The 25,279-nt window shown below is 44.6% G+C and overlaps 1 protein-coding gene and 1 long non-coding RNA gene across 11 annotated transcripts in view; one reads left to right on the forward strand and one right to left on the reverse strand.

Moving 5' to 3' along the window:
* The window catches only part of KCNIP1 (potassium voltage-gated channel interacting protein 1), a 613,686-nt gene that overhangs the window by 186,346 nt on the left and 402,061 nt on the right, over positions 1–25,279 (reverse strand). The window contains exon 1 of one of the 10 annotated variants that reach the window (XM_081178867.1): positions 95–299. The exons of 8 other annotated variants lie outside the window; for them this stretch is intronic. In XM_081178867.1, coding sequence (XP_081034993.1) covers positions 95–125 — 31 coding nt within the window. In that variant the 5' untranslated portion in view covers positions 126–299. Of the gene's footprint in view, positions 1–94; positions 300–25,279 lie in introns of those variants that run through there. One more of the 10 variants, XM_081178860.1, reaches the window with a different exon arrangement.
* Positions 420–14,549, forward strand: LOC308582208. Its single transcript, XR_014005555.1, has 3 exons — positions 420–500; positions 12,361–12,478; positions 13,761–14,549. It is a non-coding gene; the product is annotated as an uncharacterized lncRNA (long non-coding RNA).

Raw genomic sequence — 25,279 nt, forward strand, 5'->3', positions numbered from 1 at the left:
TACCCTGGGAACACTCACTTGCCTATGTTGCAAAAAGATGCATACATAAAATCTGGCCATTTCAGGCCTTGAATAATTTACAGAGTAATCCTACCTTCCTGGGTGGGCAGAGCCAATTGCTGCATCTGCTGCTGCTGCTGCTAGGCAATGTGGAAGGTGAGTGAAGACTTTTCCTGGGGGTTTTTCATCCTTTCCTTTCTTTTTCTTTTTAAGAGTCTATCTCATTGATCACAATGGGAAGGAATTAACCCCACCATCTCCAGGGCCTCTAGGGGGCAGGAAATGAGGGCGCTTTGGAGCTTATAGATCCACAACCTTCCCCCACATACTCCCAGCATGCCCCTGGAATGCCCTGTTTCTGGCTCTGCAACACATGAGGAAGTGTTAGCATGTCGGCAAGAGTTACGGCTCCATTCTGCTGCCACACTGAGGAAGCTACTCTTTTCAAAGAGGGAGATCTGCAGTATCCTTTGAGTGTAGGCTTGCTCCCTTAACCACAGGTATGACTCTGGAGTCTATTTAGCTAAGTACCTTATACGTTTCTGTTATCAATTGGTTCTTCAATGTGTGGAGAAGGAGTGTTTAGCAGACCACTGGAGAGCAACTCTCTAGGGTTCATCACTCTGATGTTTTTCTTCTATACTAGACATTCCCCAAAGCCCAAATCATCAAATTTTAGGGTTTACAGTTGCTGACTTGGAGCTACAAACATGAATACTTTAAAATAAGAGATTAAGTGGCTGGATGTTTAGTTCTTTATAACCACTGAATGTATAATTCTATGCATAAGGCAAACCTTTACTATTAGTTTTATAAAAGATATGGATACCAGCCAGGAGCTGGTGTGAGGGACCTTGCTACAAAAGCCATTGAACAGCTGTCATGTAATCACATTCCATCAGTCTCTACTTCGTTTTGCCAGATTTAACTCACAGTGTACCAAACTCCTAGAAATCATCTTTGCAAACAGTAAACAGATTGGTACTGTGTTTGGTTACTGCAGAGCAGCAGTCTGCTCAAAAACCTCTCTTCTAGCTCAAATCAAAACAGTAGGAGTTTGGAACAGAACACTGCAATGATTTGAAAGGCCACAGCATGTGAATGTTTGAAAGCCCATTTTGTGTGGCTCCTCTGTTGTGATATTAACAAGTCAATGCTGCAACTCGTGTTCATGGTGGGTGGTATACTAGGGAATATCGATTGTACATGCTATTCAAGGTAACACAAGGAATTCACGCTTTTCTCCCGTCGAATTATACAATGTGTGAAACACAATATGTGTAGTAGCACCAATAAATAAATAAATACACTTTAAAAATCCTAATCTTCATCAGTTTATCCTGTGCTGGCTGCCAAGAAAGCACACATTTGGAGATCAGAAATGTGTAAATTAAGTACTCCTGCTGTGCAGAATTGATTCTGCTTCCTGGAAGGTGGACTATAACTCAGGTCCCAAGTTCAACCACTAGTAGCTTCAATTTAAAGGTTGTAGGTAATAAGGGGAAGACCTCTCTTTAAGACACTGGAGAGCCACTGCCAGTCAGAATTAACAGTGCTGGACTAGATAATTTTCAGTTTGTCACAACATCAAGTGCTACTGCATCCAACACTACAATAAATACAAATTGCCATTAGTTTCTGGTACATTGCTGCAGGGAGAAAAAGTTTTAAATTGTGCTAGCTTCTTTGAGCTAAGCAAGATTTCAGAGACCAAAGATGGGCAACTCAGTAAGTTGCATGCGCACCCTGCATTCCAGTTTTCCCCCTGAAGATTGCCTCTGCAACCCAGCTTCTGGCCACTGTGTCTCTTCTTCCTAGGAAGGAGAGGGAGAGTGGCCAGGTGGTGGGGAAGTGAGCATAGTACAATGGCATCAGCAGGAGTGCCAGATTAGCTGGATCACTACTTTTGCACCAACCCACCTCCCTGCTGCCTCGCCATTCCTCTCCTTCCCAGCATACAGCAATAACTCAGCTGTCAGGGGGTCATTTGAGTGTCATTTCAACCATGCCACCCACTACTGCAAATCACAAGCAAAACACTAAAGGAGTTAATGAAAAACTCACAACACAGAATAGAAGACCACAGCCATTTCAGGTTTCTGTGGATAAAGTCACCACAGCTTTCAATGATCTGAGTTTGTAGTTTATTTAATCCAAAGCCACCATGCCCATGAGCTCCAGGGCAGGTAACTGTTTCTAGGGGAAAGGGTTCATATTTACCTATCTAATTTTTTATTCCAATAGTAAGTGGGTAAAGATTATCACTGAGAGCAGGTGTGGTTTTTCCTGAAGATGTGAAAGAAAAATAGAAGCAATGTGCAGAGTGGTGCTACAGAAATGACAGAAAGTCTTCTGTCTGCCCTTGAAATTCTCTGAAGGTGCTCAAGCGGCTGTAAGCAAAAACAGAGGAAGAACTGGCCCCCCAAAAGAAAATCCTTAGGCTGGGAAATAAGGATAGTTATTATACCAATGTATTAGTCACCCTCTGTTTTTAATTTTCTAAACGGGGCCCAGGGGCAGCTCTGCTCTTCCCCTCTGGAGAGAGTTATCTGCTGTAAATTTGCATATTTAACCATTGTTACATATGAATAATCTATAAAACAAGGCAATGTTGCAAAATGCAAAAGGCCTGCTAGGGAGGAAAATAAGTCATATTAGTATTCATTACAGACCCCATAATCACCATTTGGAGATGAATTAATCGCTAATAGCTCCATAGGCATATTTGAGGCTGTTGATAGCAAAGAAAAGTTTAAGAAGAAAGGGCTGCTGCCAGGGAGGGAATCAGTTTATGGGATCCAACTGATCAGCATTCTATGCAAGGAAGAGGAAAACATAAAAGACTGCAGTTGGGTGTTCTAGCGGAGGAGTGATTAGTACATCAACCCCAACATTGGGTGGCTGGTCTCTAAAGACAGTGCCTTTATGGGAGATATTGTGCCTCTAACTTAAGGTTACCAGATTTTTTTCAATGAATCCGGGGATACATTAATTAATTAATTTCTACACGTTTGGGGCGTTGATGCTGCAGCGATGGTGGTGGCAGAGGGGCCGCCGCCGCCTTGACCTCAACCGCCACGTTTCCGCTTTCTCCAAGGTTTCTATCTCCTTTCTCCATGAGCCTGAGTTGTTGGTTCTTTGGTGGTGGTGGTGGGGAAGTGGTGTGTGATGGGTCAGGCATGGAAAGTGGAGGAGGAGGGCCGAGAGTTGCGGTGGCGAGGCTTGGGCAGCGCGATGCCTCCCTTCCCATCGGAGCAGCTCCAATCCCACTCCTACTTGCATGCAAGCAGGAGGGGGCGGGGATCCCTCAGCTGGGAAGGGAGGCTTCCCGTTGCCTAACTGAGAGATCCCTGCCCCCTCCTGCTTGCATGCAAGCTCTGATATGCAGCATGAAGCCTCCCTTCACAGCTTAGTTGCTGGGGTCAGGGAAGGTGGAGGCAGCCCGGAAGCTGCATCTTAGAACCCCTGCACCACCATCATATGGGGACTTCCGAGCAGCTCCTGAAGCCAGCCAGAGCCAACTGCTCCGGGCTGCTGAGACTGCCACTGCTGCGTTTCCTGGGGACATTAGATGAAATCCTGGGGCATTCCAAGTAATGGAATTTGTCTGGTGACTTATTCGCAAATCTATGGTCTGATAACCATACTCTAACTGCAATAGAGGCAACCCTGTACTTTACAAATATATCTCTCAATGAATGACTGCCAATGAGAAAAAGTAGAATGCTATACCTGGAGATACTGTTGGAGTGAGAGCAAACATTTGTCTCCTGATTGTCTACCTGGCCTCCAAGGACAGTGGTATGGCAGGGATCCATGTGTCCCTGCTGCCACAGTTGGAGAAAAGGGGGGGCAGGAGGAGTGACCAGCCACAGGTGCCACAGAGCTGCATAGTGGGGGCGGGCACTGTCGGGCTCCACTGCTCCCTTTCCCCCCTCCCTCGCCTTCCCTCTTTATCGGTGGGAGAGCATGTGCCTGTGCCGCCACCCCCTGAATCCACTCAGGCTCAGGCATTGTCCTTACTGGCACCACCAGGAGGCAGAGGCAGGTGACAGGCAAGTGCCTGGGAGCTGCACAAAGCCGCTTCTCTCTTGGCTGCAATGCACTCAGTAGCCCTTAAGCACCTATACTCAGGTATTCATGGGTTACTGTTCCCGAGTAATGGGCTGTGTTTTGGAAGTTGAGAACAAATTAACAGGGCAACTCTTTTCTCTCTCCCTCTGCCCCCTCCCACCTTTCCACATCTCCCTGCTTAACTCTTTCCTGCCTTGCTGCCTTTCGGGGATTTTTTAAACGTGGAATTTTGTGAAGCACTTACCTAGATTTGGGAAGGTTTAAGATGGCAGCCCTCATCTGACCATACCACCAACTCCCTATGGCTGAGGGGACCTCAGACCCCACCCCCCAAAATGGAATGGGGCTAAGCCCCCCCTAGCTATGCCACTGCCTGCTGCACAGAATTCACAGACACACAAACACACAGCAACATACACAGGCTTCCAGCAGAGTACAAGTTATCCTTATTCACCCCAAGCCCACTTGTCATAATGATTGGCATTTCATAAGTATAATTATAAATTGTGCGACAGCTTAGCCTTCAACACTTCTTCAGTGGCTATAATAATTCACATTTTTATCGACTGTCACAGCAAGTGTCAGAATTCCAGAAATCTGCAAATCATTTTCAAGGTTTTCTCAAAGGCTTTGGTAGGGTTTTACTTGCTAGAGCACTGGCAGGACACAAATACGTCCAAGATGCGCACATGGGTGTTTTTGCATTTGTTCCTAGCTACACTGTGTTGCCAAGGCCACCTCACATAATAATATTGTATTTGCACCAGCTAGCCTGTGGTCTGAATGTATTTTGATTAATTTAGCATCTACCCATGAATCCTCTGGTATCTTTCAAATGGAAGCCGGATGAGTAAGAGATCCTATACAGAAAACAACTCTACAGTCTCACAAGGAATGGCGGTAATGAGGCTCTTCATAAATAGATTTTATACAACTGCCCTCAAAATTGTCAGAATTAAATGGAAAACTGTTTCGCTCCCTAATACAAATCCCTAATTTTCCCCATCCAGCTGAATACAAAACTATGTCATGCTGTTGAACAGAGAAGTTTGCCTTAAAAATCTCATAGAAAGGTTATTGCTGCCTCTTAAATTCTATAGGATTTTAAAGGTTAAGATTTGAATATCTAAGCTCTCCGACTCTCACTCAGCAGCCTCAATCTTCACTGTGCAGTTTGAAGCAGCATTAATCAGCCTGAAATAACAAGACTCTTGCAGGCAAAATGATTTCTTTATTTCACTTTAATTATAACATACAAGCTTAATGCTGAGAATCTGACAAATGGGCAAGCAGGAGGAATTGTTGCTTTAAGGGCAATTATGGCCAGATAGAGCGATATATTATACCTCAATGAAACACAAACCCGTCTTGATCAGCTATAACAGAAGATGTGTGCTGTAATTAAACCAGATTTCATGTTGTTTGAAAAGAAATATGCAGGTGTTTGAATGAACCATGCACTGACCATATTCTGAAAGCGGAGTTTGCTTTGTAGCACCCCCGTTGACAAGTACCACAATACATACATAGCACAGCCTTCTTTCAGCACCTTTGCCGTTAGTATTCCAGGTGAAATAAAAATGCCTGTCTTTTCAAGATGCTATTCATAGAGCAGAACTACACACTGTGCAGAAAATAGGGCTACTGCCCCAAATGGACCCCTGGGTTGAGTTTTGCACCTCTGCCTCTAACATCACAAAGCCTGTGTCCATATATTACTGTGGCAAGGGCTGCTGCTCAGTAGTGGAGCTACTGCTTTGCAGGAAAAAGGTATCTGGTTCAACCCCTGGCATCTCCAGGCAGGGCTGGAGAAGACTTCTGTCTCAAACCCTTTGGAGCCACTGCCCCTCAGTATAGACACATCCAAGTTAGATGGACCAATAGGAAGTTTCCTATGTTCGTAATGTGTGTTTCCCTGACCATGGCAGGATATCAAGCAGCATGCGATGGTGGGTAGACACACCACAAGGTAAATTATAATGGCAGTAATGCCCCCTTAGCTGTGGAATTATCTTCACCTCAAGGGCATGGGAAACGCTAACATCTGCTTTCCTATGAATTTGATAAATAAAGTCTAGGCTATTCAAGATCTGGGATGAGTTGGACCACTGCTGTTATCTTTGGTGGTTGTAATATTCATAGAATTCTTTGTTGTTTTATGGTTGCTTCTTTGTATAATAGATTGTTAGATATTAATGTAGGATATCACGCTATGGTTCTTTTGTAATGAAAATTGGTCTAAAAGTGGTCAGTCAATCAATGAATAAAGCTGCATGCTATGGGGGGAAACTCAACACCACCCTCGTGTTCCACATAATGTGTAGCTCTACCCTTAGGGCTAAGCTAGATGCACCATTTATAAGGCTGGTGTCTCTTGTGGGTTTTTCTTTTTAAATAACAGAAATCGGGACTACAGTGTGGAGAGAACAATGGTGGCTGATCCCTTAGAGAAAGTGAGGCATTACCTCACCAACCTCATTGTCTCCAGCCAGCCAGCCTGCCTTCTTACTTACAACAAGTCTGGAATGTGACACTGCTTGTCAGCATCCTCCTCCTCAGTCTCAGTGTTGCCTAGGTGCAACTCAGTGGGGAGGAGGGGAGGGAGAAAACTCAGATTAGTGGGCTCTACCTGTCTTTGGTTCTGGCTCCACCACCTGTTGGCCTCCCTGCATTCCACCCTATCAGTTCAAATGGGCCTTAGCCACTGTTGGGAGGTAGGTTTTTAACTCGTTCCAAAGCTGTTGCTTGCCCACAAATGCATCACTGCAATGTGGTTTTTGGTAGGGAAAATGCAAGGCAGGAGGATAGGGTTATACAAAAACACACACCACTGTCTTTTTCTGGATCATCCCTCTGAAACCCTGGTGACTGCTGTTTAAAAAGGAGATAACACAAGTAAGACAAGATGGGTGGGGTATAAATAATAAAATTATATTATCAACATGTTTAATGCCACATCTAGCTTGCCCCCAATGTCTGAAGTAGAGAAAGGGTTTCAGAATGTGGCTGTGTGCCAAGTGTAAATTACTGTCTGAAAGATACATTTAAAAATACATTTTCTAAATAGACAAAACCTGCCCTCAGTATGGTTGAAAATTATCAGGAAACATATGCTTATTAATGAGTTGGGCAATATAATTGTGATCATCTAAATTGCTCTACTCTGAAAAAATAGATAAGTTAGAAAAGTTGGTGATGAGGGACTGGTGAGCTCTTTGTCAACAGGATCTCCCTATGCAAACAAGGATGGCTCTAAGTGCCTCTCAAAAGGTGGCTCCCAACATATGCTGCCTGGTCCTTAATTCCAAGTTCTGCTAGACTGTGGGGGGCATGCTTGGAAGATGTGTAACATTTGAGGGCTAGAGAAATTCTGCTGCCATTTCAGATCGTACTGCTTCTGATAAGTTTTCTAGGCACCAAACTAAGGATTTATAGGCTAATCAAGGTTACATTTATGTGAGAACAGAATTTCTGCAGCATAAAGCTCAGCTTTATGTAATTGAGGCTCCTCCATTTTTCGTTCATTCATTTTCTTCCAATTGCAGCCACTTCTCATGAAAGCGACCAAAGCAAGCCAGCATCCTCTAAGGGGCTTATGTGCTCTTCAGACATAATTATCTACACACTAGTAAAGAGCTTTTAAGAGAAGTAAAGAGCTTTTAAGACAAGATACTAAACATGCTCTTCGGTGACCTTGCCTGGTGCTCACTGTGCATGCAACTTCCGGACAATAAAACAATGCAATTGCAGAGATCAATGAGTTCAGGCAATGGAGCAAAACAAAAATGTCATCCGGAAAACTTCAGAGCCGGATCAACTGCTATATATCTTCTGCTGAACTTAATTACCCCTGGAAAATAGATTCCTCTTTTTTAAAAAAGTATGTAAAGTCAGGTGAGCAGAGATGAGGTGAAACTGAACAGTCTGATTTCCCTATAAGCTTATATTGGCAGAAATATCAGTTGTATACCTAGGAATTATCATAAGAACATAAGCCCTGATGGATTAGAAGAAATGTCCATCTAGTCTAATATCTCATTTCCCACATGGCCAATTGCATTCCTCTAGAAATCTCCTTTCCACTTCATTTTCTCCTCTTCAATGGATATTCAGTCCTTTACTGCCTCTGATCATATAGATATCATGGCCAAAAGCCACTGACAGACTTGATTCCTATGAATTTGTCTAATTTCTCTTTAAGCCATCTAAACTACTGGCCATGACTACATCCTGTGGCAATGAATTATAGAAATTAATTATGCATTGTGTGGAAGAGTAATTCATTTTGAATGTGATGAATCTACTGCAACCCCTTTTGTTGATTGAAATAAATTTATAATATTACGAGAGTGAGAAAAGCACTTCACGTGCCAGTGTTGTGTAGAGGTTTGAGTGCTGGAATAGGATTTGGAAGACCAGGATCTAAATCCCCACTCAACCATGAAGCTTTCTGGGAGACCCTAGGACCTTGGGAGATCTAGGAATGCTGGAGGAATCTGCTGAAAATGGACTATCAAATGGATTTCCTTCTGTCCAGTCAATACAATTCCCAATGATCCCTTGTTAGATGGCTAAGATATCCTTCTCTATTGTGTGTTCCATAAAGAACAACAACAACAATAAAACACATATATTTCTACATCAGTGGTCAACATAAGGGAAGACAAACTTGTGCAAAATAAGCTAATAGCTGTGGAATGGAAAATACTAGAGGAAAGTGAGAGTGAATGCTGGAATTCAGGAATGTTCATACATCCCTAGACCAGCCACTGTCTCACAGCCTAAACCACATCACAAGGTTGTTCTGAGTATAAAATGGGTAGGGGACAACCATGTGAGGAACTTTGTCAAAAACTTTTTGGAAGTTTAGTTATGGTATATAACATCTACCAGATCTCCCTGTTTGCTTGGATACTGACACCTCTGAAGAACTGCAAAAGATTAGTGAGGTAAGACTTTCGTTTGCAGCAGCCCTACTGATACTTTTCCAAAAATACATTTTATCTTTAAAAATGTGTCATCCAGTAAATAAGGACAGACATTAACTGGCATGTAATGACTGATGTGTAAGTTTTCAAAACCATGGTGCTTACTCATTCCTAGCTTTGCACAAGCAATCAATTATTTTTGAAACAGCAGATAGCTCCAGTCAATCTATGTATATGAGAGGTTACTTTTATGTTATGACTGAAACAGATGTGATGCAAGATATATGATCCAATATTTGGGGGCTCCAAATTTGATCAGAGCATTGGCTAGGAGTTTAACCCTCTCTCCCTTGCCATTTTACTGATATTAATCCACTCCAAACCTGCTGTTAGTCCCTGGGGGAAAATAAAAGCGTGAAGCAAGTCCACCCACCCACCTGGGCTAGCAACAGATGCGGAGGGAAAAATAGATTAGGCAAACAGATCTGACAGATAAACTATTCCCATCACTGCTGCTCTGATAAAAATTGGAGCATCCTGTATCTAAGTTTTTTTTAAAAAAAGAATTATAATGTTAAGAGCCCCAGTTACAGATGTCTCACATATGGGACTAAATTCTGCCACTGAGAGTGGCATAAAAACATAGTACTTATGGAGCATATTTCAGAATTTGAGGTGAAGGAGACAGTAAACACCATGAGGGTACATCTGATAACTGGATTCTAAAATGCTTCTTGGCATTACATGAGTAAATGCTTCTTGGCATTACATGAGTAAATGTGGCAGTGTGCGTGCATGTGCATTGATTGGAATGAATATGCATTTACCATTCATTGTTGCTGAAATGCTGTCCTCCCATAGGAACACCTGGGTAATTGTTAAGCAACAGCCCCCAAGTGGTTATGGCCTTTCATGCAACTTGTAAATGATGGGAACAGAGCTCATATGAGAAGATATCACTGGTTAATGTTTGAAAGCAGGAGGCATATCATTCCTTCCATTGTGCTCATGGTGGTGATTGATGTTTCTATTGTTTCTCCAATAAGTCAAATTGGCCTGTTACTGCCTGGCAAGGACATTTATTTAAAAGATGCTTAACACAAAACATTCTACCTCAAAGAATTATTATCTTCAGGAGATAAATGAGAAGGGTTTTTTTCCCCCTCCTGTAAAAGAAATTAAACTGGCTTCTTCTGGCCTATAATCTATGCAGTTCCTTGTATTTTTGTCTATATAGCAGAATGTTTAAACAGCCCTCTTTAAGAATGGGCTGCGGGGAAATGATTTTATTCAGCAAGCATTTGTTATATGTTGAAAATTAAATGGTTTTAATTATGAGTTCAGTAAGAGGGTAGGTGCCACCGCATTCCGTGAGCCACCATGCTGTCTATAAGACTTCCTCTCTTTCCTTGTCCACTTTTGCTGTACTAGCTACACAAAGGGCACCAGAGTATATTAACAAAATCCCAAATGATCTGATGTTTTAGAAGTCAGTACAAATATGTTGGCCACTGAATGCAAGTTACCTCAAAATTCATTTTGGTTAGACTGCAATGATATCGAACAGAAGATGCTCATTGAATGGAGCCACAATGACTAATTTCTGTAATTTATCTTTAGACCTTTTATACTGTCACTGAATGAATGGGTACTTGAAGCCAAGTTCCCTGGATATGCATCCAACTCCTTATATAACTATTTCCATTGCATATAAATGAATTAGACATACAGAATATGACTTGTCTTAAAGATTCACATTTGTTATTCTCACTTCCCCCTTTTTGTACTGTATTTGTGTAATGTACAATGAAATCCTGTACATGAGGGATCTTCAGTCTCTTTAGGCTCAAGAGCACATCTGGAAATCTAAGGAACTGTTATGGACACCACAAAGTACCCATTTCACAAAACAAAAGGCAAAAACCTACTCACACACCCAAAATAAAGCATAAACAAAAAAAACCCCAGTCCTTCCTAAATAAAAAGGCCCCCAAACAACCAAAAATGTTAACAACCCCCATTTCACTTAACTATTTAAAAAACAGGAGTGACAGGGGGCCTTAGTAGGTGGCAAGGGGGGTGTCTGAGGGTGACGCTGTGCCATTGGGCAGCATGTTGGGAACCCCAGCTGTGCATGTTTATTCAGAAATAAGTCCCATCACGAAACTTATTTCCAGGTGATCTCCCATCCAGGCTGCAGACAGAGTCAGTCATGTTTAGCTTAGCTTTGCAAAGGTTTGCATCACCATGTGACTTCCAAGACAATGCCAGGAACCATGCCATAATTGGGAATAAAGATATCAAATTAATACCTTCCAACAGGAATTTAATGTATGGAGGATATCATTCTCTTCTTTAACAATTCATCAAAGTTACAACTTGTGAGGCAATTTCTCCCCTAATCAGATTCAAAGGTGGTTTCTGCTCACTTGGCTATGTACTGTATCATTGGCAGAGATAAATAAAGGACAAGCAATTCCTTTCAGTATCAGAAGGAAGAAAAAAAGTTGATCTATTTACTCCATGGCAGCCTGGGCAATACATCACTTTGATCTAAATCAAATTCATATTGATGTTTTACTCAAACCATATTAAAATGAATCCCAGTTGCTAGAGATACATGAAATATTTAGAGGGCACAAAGGATATTTCCTTCCCAGTAAATATGCTTCTCTTTGCAGAACAGTGAGGTTAAGAAATAGAAATTGGCTCTTTAAAAAGGGGGAAAGGAAAGCTGGATTGAATATGCTTTTAATTCCATGTTTGAACCACTCTGAGTTGGTGGATTCTACCATATGAGACAGGAGTGCCTGGTGTGCTCTGGTCCATGGGGTCATGAAGAGTCGGACAGGACTAAATGACTAAACAACAACCACCATATGAGTGTTTACACCAACAAGCCGGGTTAACGTTAATCAAGCTGCACACACAAGTAAAGAGAAGGCTGCCAGGTTACTGTATGCAGCTGTTTCACCCACTGTGAGTTGTCAGTGTGGCATGCAAAAGTAGCCAATAATTGCCATTAAAAGTAACCAATTACTACATTTGAAAACCTGAGTAGAAAGCAGGGAGGAGTAAGAGACTTTGTGCTGGACACCAGGGGGTGGCTTTTTTCCACCTGCCTTGCCCCATCCTCCAACCCTAGGAGCCTTCAGAAGGGAGATGCTGCCAGAAGGACAACTGTTGCTTAATTAATAGATATATGTTTAGTTAAATGTTTCTTTATGTCAAATGAATTGTTACATGCTGATTTTTTTTAGTGTTATGTTGCTGTGATATTACATGGCTTACTACATATTGCTATTGTATTATTGTATTTATTTATTATTGTATTTATTCTGTGAAACTTTGAGCACAGATTCATTTGTGGAGAATGCAATTTATGAAGAAAATTACAATGGCAAAGTTCTTTTCTGCACCACACATAAACTGAACAGGACATTCTGCAAGGGCAGGGTGGTGGTGGCTTAGTAAAGGTATGCTGTTAAGACTTTTTCTTTTTATGCCGGAGGAATAGATCAGTGTTTCCCAACCACTGTTCCGTGGCACACTAGTGTGCCGCGAGATGTTGCCTGGTGTGCCGCGAGATGTTGCCTGGAGGGAGGCGGGCGAGTCGGGCGGCGAGAGGTGGGGCGGCGGCGGCGAGGAGAGGCCGCCCAGCGCGGGGCTCTTGCCGTCTGCCTGCCTGGCTGCCTGCGAGCTCGGCGGGCAGCGCCTCCGTCCGCAGCGCCCGCCTCGCGGCTCTCATTCCCTGCCCCTGCCAAAGCTCACCCAGCCAAGCCGCGCTCTCCTTCCTGCCTCGCTTTGCTGCCTCCTCCCCCCCCCACCCCCAAAGCTTGGAGGTTCCCCGGCAAGGGGGAGGGGAAAAAATTGAAACTTACACTTTCGTGCGTCCCTCCCGGCGTGACGCTGCACGCTGACGTCACGGGGCTGTAATGGTGGTGTGCCTCGAGATTTTTTTCATCAAACAAGTGTGCCTTTGCCCAAAAAAGGTTGGGAAACACTGGAATAGATCATGAGGCGCGTGTACTTGCTGGGGAAGGGACTCTGGGCCACTCTTCAAATCCCCTTTTATGTTTTGTTTTGTTTTTCTCCAGAATGGGGGCATTGTGGGGCTGTTTCTTATCTCTTTCCAGGGTGTCTGCCACCTGCTTCTGGAGTTGGAGGCACTCTGTTGTGATAGCAAGTCGACTCCTCAGTGAAATATGCATAGTGCATAACTGGGGATGGGCCAATCCATCCATTTTGGTTTCACTTTCTTATTCTCACAATCTTAGTTTAGTTCTCTGTACTTCCAAAGCAGTGTTGCTGTTGTTTTTAAAACTCTCATGAAAATCCATTGGCGTTTTATTGTTTAAATCTTAGTTCTCAGTTAGTTCATAAGTTTATTGTTGTAGCCTAAGACCATGACAAACTCGTAGCAATACTGTTAATAAAATAATACATTTTGGGGTGAATTTATTCTAATATACATATTTTTGTACACACTTTTGCCTAATATACACATTTTCCCAATGTTTTGTATTATAATTATGTTGCTTTCACTAATATATGCATTTTAATACACACTTCACCCAAGTACATGATTTCTTGTGTACATTACTTGGCTGGAGAAGTGCACTGCAAACTCAGAGAAATGTGAATTTCGAAGGGTTGCTGCATTTTGGTTCATGTATTGCTTTGGAAAGTTGATTTAGGTAGTTTTACCTTCAAATGTGAATTAAATTGAATCCCACTCACCCCCATTCCTACATACAGCTGCCATTAACACCACTGGAAAATGCACAGGCTCAGATCGAGAGACATCTTGTGCATACAGAAGGATCTTCTCCTTGTGAAATTTCCCTATCCCGTTCCAACCATTCGTGCCCTATAAGGAGTGGCTTTTCAAGGTGCAAAAGTCTGTAATGAGGGAGGAGCCAGGAAAGCCCTGTTGCAAGCACAGAGTTTTGCTCATCTGCCTATGGATCCATCCCATGGATTTGGGAGAATAGGAATATGTATGTTGGATTAGTGTTGCTTCAGAAACACTAGGATTGACAGCTTGCTTCTCTTAAAGTCTTACTCAAGTTCATGAATTTTCAGCTTGAATTTTATTTTTCAATAACTTTCCTGCATGCTTTAAGAAAGCTTCAGGTCCCCCACCTGCTGTTCATCCTTTTAACAAGCCTTCAGGTAGTGCTGTTTCATTACAAAATGACTTGGGACACATCACAGCATGCCTTGTGTTAGAAATTGTAACCTTAGCTGTCAGTGAAAAGTGTGATGTAACAAACTTTTTTTTCTTTGAAAAATGTCGAAGTAGAACTAAACCTGGCACTTCAGCGTTCTTACTGCCTCTCTCAATTACATCCAATGTGATTTCCTAATTGTTGAAGTGTCAAAGGCCACAATAGCTTAAGAAAAACAAAATGCAACCATATCAGTTCACATTATTAGTCTGCTACTAGATATAAAAATATACCGCAGTATGTGCTATTTGGCCAAGTTGCCCCTTTATAACATATAAGTGGGCAGAATCATGGCAGCATCCAAAGCCACAAGCCAGAACTCCTTACACTGCAGCATTTCCTGAGAGTCCCCCCAATGCTTTGTCTTCCCCAACTTTACCAGAATGGAACATGCCATTGGGGAAATATCCTGAAAAGTGCAAAAAAATATGGTCTCAGTGTTTAGACACACATATCTGCCCACCACCTCAGGCATGTAGCCCAATACTGCTTCAGGTATTATACCACTAAGTCTGGAAAAGAAGTTGTTGTGGGAAGGTTTCTCTGGAAACACTCCCTCAATTCTGTAAGTTTGGGAAGGTAGGGCAGCTCTGGAGTAACCTGGTTAGTTGAAATATCATTTTTTATTTAATGGCTCTCCAATGGAAATATGGGTCTGATACGAGATGAAAGCAGTCACAGACTTCAGAAATCAGATTCCAGCTGCATCCTTATTTTCAGATTCTGCTCCACCATTAAAAGTGTATCCAGGAAATACTTTGACTTTTGTGCAATCAAAAATCCCAATGCAAAAAGCAGATTATTCATTAAATTAATCTATACCATTTCATCACTCTCATTTACGCTGTACTTTTTATCACTCTTAGGATGCAATACTCATTCAAAGCCACCTGTTCAAAGCCTTTAAACATTTAAAATTTCAAAGCACGTTGTCTATGCAGATTTCTCCAGTGAATGGTACCTGTACTGCAGCATATTTGGAAGGTCAAAACTCATGTTCAAAATCCTAACTAAAACTAATGTTCCATGTCCTCTAGCATAGTTTTAAGCGTTTTGCTGGTTTGCAGGATAATCTTTCCTTCCTACGGGAGGGAGGGACTTTATTCATACAACATGGCAAGGGGAAACAGCATATGTCTGAAAGGATATTATGATCAAATGTGGAATGCCAAATTGCTGCTAGAACTGGAAATAAAAATCCAGCTTTTGAATATTAATTGGGTACGTTAATACCCTACGGGATAGAATCATAGAATTGTAGGTCTGGAAAGGACCACAAGGGTCATGTAGTCCAAACCCCTGCAATGTAGGAATCTTTTGTCCAATGTGGGGCTTGAATCCACAACCCTGAGATTAAAAGTTTCATGCTCTACTGACTGAGGATTTTCATTTCATTTCACTTCTCTTTTAACTTGTATACCACCTTTCAATATTACTATACATAAGGCAGTTTACAAAGAACACCTTACAATAATCTGATCCAATACATAAAGTCATAATAAAACCTAACTTTAAAATGGAACTTGTATCAAATAAACTAATATTCAATAATCTGTTAGAATAGTACACAATAAAATTAACTCAGAACATCAGCAAATACAGTGGTACCTCAGGTTAAGTACTTAATTCGTTCTGGAGGTCCGTACTTAACCTGAAACTGTTCTTAACCTGAAGCACCACTTTAGCTAATGAGGCCTCCTGCTGCCGCCATGCCACCGGAGCACGATTTCTGTTCTTACCCTGAAGCAAAGTTCTTAACCTGAAGCACTATTTCTGGGTTAGCGGAGTCTGTAACCTGAAGCGTATGTAACCTGAAGTGTATGTAACCTGAGGTACCACTGTAATAATTAAACAGAAATTCACACTTAGCCATTACAATATATAATTACTAAACTATGATAAATAAAAATAACTGAAAGTCACAATTTATAAAATATCACAATACATACAAAACTATGTAAGAGGATCAAATTGAAAAACAAACACACAACTCACAAAATGATTATTTAAATCCCAGAACTCCTCTTCTCCCTTCTCAGCTGCTTCTGCTGTTCTTAAATTCAGCGCTACTTTTCTAGAAAAAGAGGGCTTGGAATTTACCATTAACACCTCCCTTGTTTTGTTATAATGGCACCCACCTGATGGGTGCTGGAACTGAGTTGCGGTGAGTTCCCGCTGAAAAAAGCCCTGCTTGAAGTCATGGCCTGGGAGAGGCTAACTGCTCAGCTGGACTTGATTAAGAGTGGTGGAGGGGAGGCTCTTTCCCCTTCTTTGCACTGCCTAACTGGGGAAGCTGACTTCTGCTGAATTATTTTAGAGTCTTTACCCAGTTCTCCCCACATCAAATGGGTCTGTGACATCCATTGAGTAGAAAGTTAACACTACTGATCCTCAAGAGTTGGATTACCATAGATAAATTAAGAAATCCATGATAATTTAGGTATTCTGGAAGTTCATACAGAATAACACATTTAATAAGGATAGTATGTCGAGTTTTGCAGAAACCACTCTGAAAGTTTAGGTGTTAAAGTAAAACCACAGTGCGTAGGACAGTTGTGTTCCCATTAACAGGCCCTTTTGCACAAGGTCACATTCCAAGTAGTTTGATGTAAAATTGCCTGGAGAAATTGAAAAGACTGCCTGCTGGAACTATTTGCCCTCTTCAGAGACTGCCTGGCTCAATCTGCTGAGAAGAAAATCATTTTGGAGTCTGTGCAACTAATTCTTCATGACTCAGGGAGCGAGCACCTAATTTGTGCAGGAAGCAAGCTAGATTATTGGATGCAGCAAGACCCAGCCACCCTGACCATTTGGAATGTATTTACTTCACATCTATTCTTTCAGCTGCTGCTTCCCCAGTATTACTCATTATCCACACTGCAAATCACTGGTGTTCAAATACAAATATATAAGATTCAAAAACCATGATTGTTTTGTTTATGATCCAAATTTTATACGTTGTTGTTATCATACTAACAGGGCAATTCTCTATATGTCTTCTCAGAAATAAGCACTGTTTTCAAGTGTAAGCACCAGCAACTCAGCTGTTGGGAGTTGCTGGTAAGTGTTAGGTAGCTGCTGCTGTTGCACCAGAGTCAGAAAACCAATATATTTAAGTTCTGCAGATGCACAGTGATATTTGCTGCTATCCCACACCTCCCACTTAAAAAATGGCAAAGTGGCAAGCTCTGCATGTTGACCTCTAAGAGTTCACCAGGAATGTTATATGCTACAACCAGTTGCTGTGAGAGAACTAAAGCTCCTTCAATACAATCCTTTGCATGTCTACTCAGAACTGGACTCATTTAAGTTGAGTTCCTAGGTAAGTGACTATAGGACTGCAGCCTCCTGTAGATTTGCCCTATTAAACCCAGTGTCCCTTATTTGTAATAACTTTTTTGAGAAATCCCTTGCAGGGCCGTCTTAAGCATATCCGATGCTGTGGTGCAATTGTCTCTCCGTTGTCGTCCCCCCCCCCCCCGTTTCCCAGAGTTGTCAACCTTTTTTTAAGGGGGGGACCTGCCCCCATCCCGGGAAGTCCGTGCCACAGGAGCAGTGGCGTAGCAAGGTCAGATGGTACCCGGTGCAGAAAATTTCTTGTCGTCCTCCCCCCAAATTCTTAAAAGAAGGAGAAATAAGATACTCACAGTGAAAAGTGTTGTTTTCTGGTTTATTTACTTAACATTGTGAGCATTAGCACTTAAAACCCTTTTCCCCCTAACTTTGTTCTCTGCAAATTTTGAAATCACATCATCAAAATCAATTCCTTTCACTACTTTGTTTTCAGTTGACAAGATGACTAAATCAGAGAGCTTTGCCAATCCCAACCTGGAGGAGCTAGGCTGCCCCAGAAGTCCTGCCATGCTATGTGTTCCATCAGCAGAAAACATTAGTTGAGGTTACAGTGGTACCTGGGGTTAAGAACTTAATTCATTCCGGAGGTCCGTTCTTAACCTGAAACTGTTCTTAACCTGAGGTACCACTTTAATTAATGGGGCCTCCCACTGCCGCTACACAATTTCTGTTCTCATCCTGAAACAAAGTTCTTAACCCGAGGTACTGTTTCTGGGTTAGCAGAGTCTGTAACCTGAAGCATCTGTAACCTGAGGTACCACTGTACTGCCTTGCATAAAGTTTATTTTATCCACGCGGCAGCCTTTGTTCAACCTTAACAAAGGTCCTTTCCACATCAAGCCTACATCCAGCGCCAGAAACACCCAGCATCTTGGGTCAGCTGCTGGAGCTCCCCCATTGTTTCTTTACCATTAATTTCCACAATTAACCACAAATAAAAAAGAATAAAAATAGAAGATCCATACAGCAATAACACTTCAAAATCTTATCTTTGAGATTCTTTATTTTTTAAATGTGTGTCTTTTTTTTAAAAGGTGCGGAGGGTGACAGTGGACTACAACAGCCCTGCCATGTAGTCTGCTCTCTATACTGCACGGTGGGCAGCCCGAGGGAGTAACATAGACAACCCTGTTGTGTAGACCACTTGTATTATTATGCTCTATTGTGGTTTGGAGGAAGACCATGGCTGAGAAGAGTTTACAACAGCCATATGGTGTAGTCCACTCTCATTTTGCCCCTAAGGCAGCTTGGTGCTTGGTGCATGTGGCTAAGAGGTGGGGTGGTGATAGGGGGTTCACAGCAGCCCTGCAGTGCAGGCCACACTTTCTCTCCACATGCAGCTCCCTTTTCTCTTTTCATAGCTCTGTAACAGGAATTGCATGCAGGGAAAGCATGCCTCTGAGCATATACAGACCACCACCCCAGGCCCCAACACCCCATAGGGGGTTTTTTGGGGGGGTGAAGAGAGTGGGTGAAAAAGTTGCCTCTGCTGCCTTCTGTTCACCCGTCTTTTCTGCCTCGCTGGTACGCCTCCCCCCTCCCCCCCCAAAGCCAAACTTCAAAGGCCCTAAGGAGGCCTACCCTGTAGCGCTGCTTGGAGTAATCTTCGGTCTCTCAAAGGGTGATGGGGGCTCCTCCCACCGTGAAGTCCCAGGAAAAAGGATGGAGAGCCTTCTTTGATGCTTGCAAGGCATGTGACTTCTTTTTAAAAGCAGTGGCATAGCGTGGGGGGTGCCAAGGGTGCCGGCCGCACCGGGCGCAACATCTGGGGGGGGCGAGTCCAGAGGGAAGGGACAAGTTCCTTCCTCCGCCGGGCTCCCCGCAGCCACCGCCAGCCTTGCGCCGTAGCGCGCGCGCGCCCCCCGCCACCGCTGCGGCTGCGCTCCACTCACTGCTTGCAGGAGGAGCAGCCGCTGCAGCAGCGCCGACACCGCCACCGACGCCTGGCCGGCACGGGCAGCCTCCGCACCCCGACGCGCCGCCGGGCCTCGCCGCGCCCTACGCTCCCCCAAAACCTCCGAGAGGAAGCCGGTGGGCGGGCGAGGCCCGGCTAAGCCTCTCGCCAGCGGGTTAAGGGGCTTTCGGTTTTAAAAGGATTAGCTTGGGAAGGGGGGGGATGCTCGCCGGCAAGCGCCTGCTCCGCGTTTCCAAAGGCGCTCGCCATCCGAGGGACACGGAGCGCTTGCAAGGAACGGGCTCCGTGGAGCAGGTTAGGAAGAGATCCCTTCCCTGGCAGGCCGCCGGCTTCGCCAGCTGTTTCCCATTCACGATCAGGAGGAACTTCAGGCTGCTTTCAGCTTTGGTAGAGGGAATCTAAGCAAGGGGATGGAGCCGGTGCCCTGAGGAAAGGCGGCAGCATTGGGTTTGTTTTTAGTTTAGAGAAAAGGCAAGCAAGAGGCGACAGGAGAGAAGCCTGCAAAACTAAGGCATGGCAAGGAGAGAGTGGACAGAGAGGAAAGTTTTTATCCCTCTCTCTGTACAATATAACTCGTGGGCATCCAGTGAAGCTGAACGTTGGAACAGTGGCGTAGTGTGGGGGGTGCCAAGGGTGCCGGCTGCACCGGGTGCAACATGGGGGGGGGCGCTCGCTCGCACTCGGGTGCTAAAATCCACGGGTTAGGGGGCGCAAATTACTTGCCTTGCCCCGGGTGCTGACAACCCACGCTACGCCACTGTTTAAAAGCCCCTTTTCACACTACACCGTGCCAGGATTGGGGCCTCTCGCCCCCCCTTCTCTCTTTTCTGGGAGCGGGGCTCCTTGCTGCCAGGCAGGCGAAAGGGGAGAGTTGCAAAGAAACTGAGACAAATGCCTAGAGAGGCTTGTGCTGGAAGAAAATGAGTGAGAAAGACGTGGGGGGGGGGAGTGGCATGAGAGAGAGAAGCTTCTTTTTGAAATGCACCAACTGTTTAATTAAGGGGCATTTTTAAAAAGAAAGAAAGTTGTTTAAACACTAAGAAATGAGATGATAAGCTCTGGGGTTTGCACCTCTATTTGGATTCAGTCGTGGAGGGGGCACCGAATGTCACTCTCAGGGCGCCCCCCCACTCCCAAGCCTACCGCGAGCAGGGGGGGGGAGCCGCTTTGCCGTGGCTTGTCTGAGACTCAGCCAGAGAGGGGAGGGGGAGTGGGCTGCCAATTTGTGCAGCCGCACCATCCGCCCACCCACCGGGGGTGCCGATTGGCGTGGCCAGCCACTCATCGGGGGTGCCGATTGCAGGGGGACGGGGGGGTGGTGCTTGCCAATGCTTTGCCACTCAGCTTTGCCACTCAGCTTGTGGGAGTCACGGGGGGGGGGGCTGAGAGGAGAGGAGCGGGCTGCCCCAGAGTGGGGAAGTGAGCGCACCCTGACTCTCCTTTCTGGACACTCAGCCTGTGGCGCCCTCCAAAATCTGATGCCTTGGCGCCCCGTGCCACTAATATCTATGGGTAAGATGCCCCTGATCCCTTGATCTGTATGAGTGGAAATCATAAAGTTTGGATGTTTTTAAGCACTGGAAATCAGGGCCTGGAACTATAAAGTAGAGTTAAAAACAGCCAAAAATTGAGGAGAAAATCAGGTGAAGCGGACGCCAATTACCAATTCACCTCAGGCCTTGAAATGACAGTCTATGTTTATTACCTAGGATCCACAGGAAGCCACCTTGGACAATTGGTCCATGTAGCTCAGTATGTCTGCATTAATGGCAGTGGCTTTGCAAGACTTCTGACAGGAGTCTTTCTCCAGCCTCCCTCGAGATGTCAAGGGATTGAATCTGGGACTCTGCATGCTAAGCATGGGCTCTACAGCTAAGCTACATTCCCTTGCAATGCACACACTGTGTATACAGTCTGAGCAGCAGGTGGGGGTTCAGTTGGCTGGTATTCATCCAGTCCATTAGTCTGTGAACCACAACAAATACTAAAAGCATCACTTTCCAGGAAAGCAATCGTGGCTCCTTCTGTAATGCAGCTTTTCAAGCTCACTTCAACTATATCCCTGATCCTTGCCGTTTCCCATAAGGATGGCTGTCACCATCTCCACAGGTCAGAAGCCATGAAAAAAGAAAACAGAAGCACTTTGCTGTGAGTACGTGCCTCACATGTCTCTGGACTTGCATTCAGTTTTTTTAGACCAAGCTACCATAATGTTTAGTAGATGTCTGAATTTTGAATTCATGTGTGTGCGTCCTATGGGGCGAATGCAGGCTTTTGCTGAAGCCTGGAGAGCGAGACGGGTCGGTGCGCAACCTCGCCATCGCTCTCCCACCCGTTCTGGGGACTGGGGTCAGGGGAAGCTCAGGCTTCACCATTGCTCTCTGACATGTTCTGGGGGCTGGGGTCGGGGGAAGCTTGGGCTTCCCCCGCCCCCTGCCCCGCAAGCTCCAAGAGCGATGGCGAGGTTGTGCAACCTCGCCTTCGCTCCCGGACCCCCAGCCCCAAGGCTAAAAACGAAGCCAGGAAAGCGAGCGGGATCCATCCCGCTCACTGCCATGGCTTCTTTGCTCTTTGGGGCCGGGGGGGATATTTCCCCCCCCCTGTATCCCCCCCCCCAAAAAAGTGCGTCCTATAGGGCGAAAAATACGGTAATAGTATTATACACCTTTGGCTTAAGAGGTGAGTCAAAGCAGTTTGCAGACAACAGGAGGGTTTCTCCTTCCATGCCACAGCACGAGAATGCTCCTTGCTTTACCTTAAGCTGTTTGGTAAAGCAGGGGTAAAAGAAAAGGAAAGTAAAGTGGGGGATAGACTTGTTAGCTGTTCTTTTTTGTGGGAGGGAGGCTATCCTCATTTGAATAAGTTTTCTGGTATGAATTATCTGCCAAATACATCTAAATGCCTGAGATAGGGGTAGAAGACTGGTGTTAAGAAGGCAGAGTTTTGTTGTGTTTGTGGGTAAGGATAGGCAGATTTGTCATTTTCAGTTTTTCATTCCCCCCCCCCCCCGGAAGAGGAGAGCCTCTGAAATGTCCAGGTCAAACCTTCAAATCCATCTGTGAGACTTGGCAGTCACCAGTTGCCTTGCAGCAGAGCACTTATTCCACTGCTTTGGAACCTAAAGCTAAACTTCCAAGGATCCCTCCAGATGGTGCAGGGACACCAGTTGTTACAAAGGACATAGAAAAAACAGCTTTTGGCAGCAGAATGAAAATCTTGCCCAAAGAAAGAATTAAGAGAAGGCAGGCAGCATCCAGACTAGCAATTCCACACAGCAAGGAGCTGTTTTAAGAAGCAGTTTTAAAGAACTTAACTCAGCAGGCAACAGGATGTGTTAGGCACAGATATCTTTTACAAAGCATGCATTAGTGTTTGAGAAGCTGTACTACAGGAGGTTCCCAAAAAGAATTCTGGTAAGTCTCCACAGTCACCTGTTTGGCTCAACTTTCAAGGAAGGTCACAGGAGGGTTATTGTATCTACTGTTTAGACATAAAGTATCAGAACTCCATAATATCTGCTCACCTTCTCCCTTGGGTGGGCGGGGTTTGCGACTCCGCGCGGGCTCCTAGGACAGGTGAGCCACCCACCTTTGTTCCAGGGAAGCCATTGCCCTGCCCCCATCTCAGCAGGCCTAATGGGAAGCTGGCTGGGGTGGAGCGAGGATCAGCATAAGGGGTTGATGCCCCTCGGCCCAGGCTCACTTGTTTCCTTTACAGGTTCCTTTCCAGGTTCCAGGACCTTTGCTGGTGAGGTAAGTGTGTCCCGTCCCCCTGACCATGTGGGTTTTGGGCTGCTGTGCTGGCTCCGCAATACTGCCCTGCTAGCATGTGTGTGTGTGTGCCTAGCAACTGTTTCCTTTTACAGAGCAGTGCGCACTGCTCAGCTGGGTTGGAACTCCCGCAACCGCAGGAAGCACTTTGTTGTTGCGTGTGTGCTGGTTTCTGTGGGGGGCAAGAGACACTGCCAGCCTATGGGTTCCTTTTCAACCCCCCTGTACTGTTCTTTGTGGCTGTTTTTTCTCTGCTACCATACCCTTTTACTGGCTAGTTTTAACCGGGTAGCTCTGGGTGTCTGATTGTGTTGCGGCAGCAATTTGCGAGGTTAGAGAGGCTGGTTTCCTCCCTCATAACCTTTTTAAAATTCTTCTATGCTGGCCGATCGTTTGCCTGATTGTGCTTGTGCACCATGTGTGGTTGGTTTTGATTGTGGGTGTGTTTGTTGTGCTGGCGCTTGTTTGTTTGTTGTTGTTGTTGTCCTGTTGCTGGGTTTGAGAGGGAATCCCTGCCTGTATCCTCCATTTGGGAAAGGAGCACTTGTTCGGTGGCGGCGTCCATCTTAAGTTTAACCACGTGGCCCCGTCGCCAGGGACATTAGCATCCGAGACAACTGCATCCTGTACTCGGCTAGGGCAGTTCCTGTTGCTGCTTTCAGTCTCAGCAGTCACTGCACACGTTGCGAGGGAATAATTTAGAGCAAGGGTCAGCAAACTTACCACGCCTCGGGCTGGTGTCTCCAGCACTGATCATGCGGCGGTTTGGAGGGTGGGGGAGCGCATGCCCATACACGTGCGCACATGCTATTTCCAGCACACTTCTGGGTTGGAGAAGCACCAGAAATAACTTGTGTGGATGTGCATGGGCCTCCTCCAACCCAGATGTGCACCAGAAATAACGCTTGCGCATGCACAAATAACCCTTGTGCATGTGCACAAGCTATTTCCGGTGCTCCTCCGACCCAGAAGTGGACAGCTGCGCAGTGCAGTGCTGGTAAGAGCGGGCAGTGGCAGCGGGGGTCACTGTGGGCCAGGTAAACGAGTCCCTCGGGCCTTATCCAGTCCTTAGTTTGGGGACCCCTGATTTAGAGCATATCGATATAACATTAATAACAGTGTTTTTATATATCCAGATACTGAATATTACCTGTGACACTTTGAAGGTGTAGATATTATCGGTGCATTTTGTAAAAAATAAAATAAAATGCAACCCCCCACCCCTTGGTTTGCAACCCCCCACACCACTTCACGTTTGATTGCTGTTGATGGTTCCTGGTTCATTTACTGTTAATTTGCCTCCATTGTTTGTGTTATTTGTAATCATGGGCTGCCTGAAGGGCTTTCCACAGTCTGAGGTGGTTAGTCTTTTGGTTCATTGTTTAAGACCTGCAGATACTCATAAGTATTGCTGTTGGTTTAAATTAATTCATTTGCTTTAGCTTTTCATTTTGGTTTATTTCATTAAAGTTGCATCTGCAGGAATTTATTATAGAGGTACTCTTGGCAATCATTAAATGATAAACAGTGGTGGTGGCCTTGTGGATTCATTTTAATTAAGTTTATACCCCTTGTTCTTCCCTGGCTGCTTTGTGCTCTTGGGGGTTTAAGCATCTGGGTTTTTTCTTGCATTTCATTCCGTTGTTCAATTGGTTTAATTTTATACAGGACCACTAGATAGCTCAGTTGGTTAGAGTTAGTGCTGATAATACCAAGTCACAGGTCCAGTTCTCACTTGGGTCAGTGGCGTGTTCCTGCATTACAGGGGGTTGGACTAGATGATGCTCAAGGTCCCTTCGAACTCCATAATTGTGTGTTTCAAATATGGTTGCTGTTCCTCACTTTCCAATTTAATTAAAGTTATTACCAGTAGCTTGAAAGCAGTCAATTACTAGGAGCCACCTATTTTCAGCCCTCCTCAGGGTGCGTTGTGCAGGTGCATCCTGGTTCAAGCATGATGCGCCTGGATGTAATCTAACATATTACTGTATTTAGCTTGCAAGTTTG

The sequence above is a fragment of the Podarcis bocagei genome (assembly GCF_964188305.1).
Source record: "Podarcis bocagei genome assembly, chromosome: 2".
In the NCBI taxonomy this organism is placed as follows: domain Eukaryota; kingdom Metazoa; phylum Chordata; class Lepidosauria; order Squamata; family Lacertidae; genus Podarcis; species Podarcis bocagei.